General features: G+C 40.5%; 1 protein-coding gene across 1 annotated transcript; it reads left to right on the plus strand.

The window, feature by feature from the left end:
- Positions 1-1,575: 1,575 nt before the first annotated feature.
- Positions 1,576-2,088, plus strand: LOC143863410 (uncharacterized). Its single transcript, XM_077374074.1, has one exon. The coding sequence runs from the start codon at positions 1,576-1,578 to the stop codon at positions 2,086-2,088; it is 513 nt and encodes a 170-aa protein (XP_077230189.1).
- The last annotated feature ends 1,028 nt before the right edge of the window (positions 2,089-3,116 follow it).

A 3,116-nucleotide genomic window follows, 5' to 3' on the forward strand; every position in this document is an offset into this window, starting at 1 on the left:
TCCGGCAGTTGACCATATTTCTGTAAGTGTTCCTATTGCTGTTGGGAAAGATAAAAGGTCTTGGACTCGGTATCCCATTGCTAACTTTGTCTCCTTAGATTTTTATATCCTTCCTGTAAAAGTTTTATTGTGTCTCTTTCCTCTACTGTTTTACGGTTGCCTCGTATGTGCCAAGACATGATGAAATGGATCAAGGCATCTTATTTGTTGCAAGCATTTGCCTTGGACGTGTGAGGAGTAGGGGTGGCAAAATTGGCCGAACCGAACCGGAACCGAGCCTAAACCAAACCGATTCAAATTTCGGTTTGGTTCGGTTTGGGGATCAAACCGAACCGAAACCGAATATTTCCAATTAATATGAGTAAGGGGTGGCAAAATTGGCGGAACCGAACCGAAAATTCAGTTTTGGTTCGGTTTTTGTTTGGTAAAACTAAACCGATTCAAATTTCGGTTCGGTTCGGTTTGGGGGTCGAACCGAACCGAAACTGAACCATTGCCACCCCTAGTGAGGAGGCCTACTCTTTTGGCCCACCTCATAACATTCACTTTTCAAATAGTCTCTTCAGTGGGCCCTTATCGTAAGTACACAATGTGGTATGCATTTATTGAAGCTATCGGTGTTGGTGCAATCGTACCTTTCATGTGCTCTACTTATTACCAAAACTACCGTTGGAAAAAAAAATCAAGGGAAAAATGAACATAGGTTTCTACACATTCAACTTAACCCCAAAAGTTTTAAAAGTGACAAGTAGACCTCATGTGGTTTCATTGGATTTTTTTAATTGGACGGAGGGGACGGCGTGGGAGAAAATACCAAAATGCCCTCGTCTTTCCTAACTGAAAATTAGGGTTTTCATACTTGACAACTAAAAATTGGGGTTTATTCAAATCCTTGCTGATTTATCAACATAAACCTTCCATTTAGGAGTTTTATTTGTCTTCATTCACATCATTATAATGATTTGAATAAAAACCCTAATGTTTTAGGGCTTTATTTTTATTTTTTTTATCAAAGTTTTTTTTCTTGAAATGTTGGTTTGATGTAGCCATGGGGTGAGGTTCGAGTGTATGTAGTGCAGGTGACGGCGGTTGCCTGAGACGCGACGGCTGTGGTGGCGTCGAAGGCGGTGAGAAATGGCGTAACCGTAATCCCTCTGCAAATGAGGGTATTTCTGTCATCAAAATATTAACCATGGTTAGTTTTAGTCTTTCCGTCAGATTATCTTTGACAGAGGGGGTGTACTTGTGGCGTTTTGATACCACAGGATCTACTTGTAACTTTTTTAACTTTTGGAGTTAAGTTGAATGTGTCATAAGCCACAGCGGGTCTAAGGGTATTTTTCCCAAAAATCAGTTCAGTTTACTTACTTAAACGGAGCTTATAAATTCGCACTCTTGTAACCTGAACTGTGGAAGACTAATACAACAACCATACTAATACAACAAAAAAAGAGGAATTACTCTTCTTGTTATCTCTCTCTCTCTCTCTCTCTCTCTCTCTCTCTCTCTCTCTCTCTCTCTCTGTTTCTTCTTTCTCTGTATGTTTTGAGAAGAGAATTTTGAATTTTGAAAGCCATGACCGGTTTCAGCAAACTCGTAATCGGACTCACTTTTGTTTTCTCCATCTTCACCGTCGCTCTCATCGCCGGACTCTGCTACCTTCTCCGGAGAAAATTCCTGCGAGAAAACACCGAAACCGAGGAAATTTCCGGCGAACCGTACAATAACCCATCTAAGGAGCCACTCTACTTCTTCTGCTGGAAGACCCAGTCCCAAGTCGATCCCACCGGAGCTCCGGTCATATTCCCGGACTCCGGCCAGTGTGTGGTGGGAGATCGGATGAAATGGGAGGGTTTGGGTGGGCCATCTAGGGTTTTGTTCACGATCGAAGAGGGGATAGAAGATTTGGAATCTGAAGAGGAGAAATCTCAAAATGAGAGTTTTAATGATATTGAGAAGGAGATTTCGTTTGTGAGTCCTTGTTCTTCTCCTCCACTTTACACGCCTATGTCATCTCCCACACGTGTGGAGGAGAAGAACAATGAGAGTGATAGGTTTTCTTTTTGTATTTCTGTTGCTGAAGACTGAAAGGAAATGAAGGGAATTTGGGTTTCTTTGAAGACAACTGATATTTGCACGGCATTTTTTTTTATAATGGTGTGAACTGACGTTGTCTTTTTTTATTTAACTATGATTTCCCATTCCCAAAGCATTTGAGAGCTAATTAAATAAAAAGACAAGGTGAGTTCGTGCCATTATCAAAATATGTAGTGCGAATATCAGTAGCATTGTTTAAATTACCATCTTTTACAGGGTTTCGCTAAAATGAGCGTTGTTATGTGACCGCCGATGCAATCATTTTATTATCTGAAAAAGCTTATTTCATCTGGTCTTCCTTTCTGTGTCGATGTTGTTTTGATATGTACACCCCTCCTTTCTCCTGTATCAAACTCTTCTTTCATTTATCGGCCTCTGACCCAAGGATTTGGTCTTTTTTTTGAAAGGGTGGGATAGAAAATGCAAATCCTAAGAACAAGGCGGACATGAGATGAGTACAACACTAGGAACCATCGTAGGAAGAATTTCCAGGACCCGGTGTTGCATGAGAGAGCAGCTACAAAGGCTCACTTTTCAAAATCTTACACAAACAAGATCTATATACCAACAAAACATAACGACCAAAGGGAAGGAATACAAACAGCCACAAGAAAACAAGAATTACGTGGTTAACCATAATGGGCTACTTCATGGACAAGGCAATGCACAATCCATTATTTAGAACCAAAATAGTTCAATGTTACATCACACCGGTCCGATAAAACCTTTGTCTTAAGCCTTCTATGCAACCCAGAGCAACCCTCTCTTCTGCTTACCGAGTATGAGGAAAAAAAACCCTTTGGAAAACCTTCCAATACAATGTTTGGATTACATCTGATTATATGTTGGACCCATTAGGTTTGGATAATTTGGACCCACTAGCGGCTGGAGTTCCAACTGATTTCGCACCAGTCATAGAAATGCAATCTAAGAGATCAAGAGCGAATTTTTGGTGAGTGAGATAACTTCCATTTCGAAAAAAGGAATTAAGAGAAACAAGATCCTTTAGATCAAATGGA

The sequence above is a fragment of the Tasmannia lanceolata genome, unplaced genomic scaffold (assembly GCF_043159265.1).
Source record: "Tasmannia lanceolata isolate RefF3 unplaced genomic scaffold, GAP_Taslan_0.1 ptg000044l, whole genome shotgun sequence".
In the NCBI taxonomy this organism is placed as follows: Eukaryota; Viridiplantae; Streptophyta; class Magnoliopsida; order Canellales; family Winteraceae; genus Tasmannia; species Tasmannia lanceolata.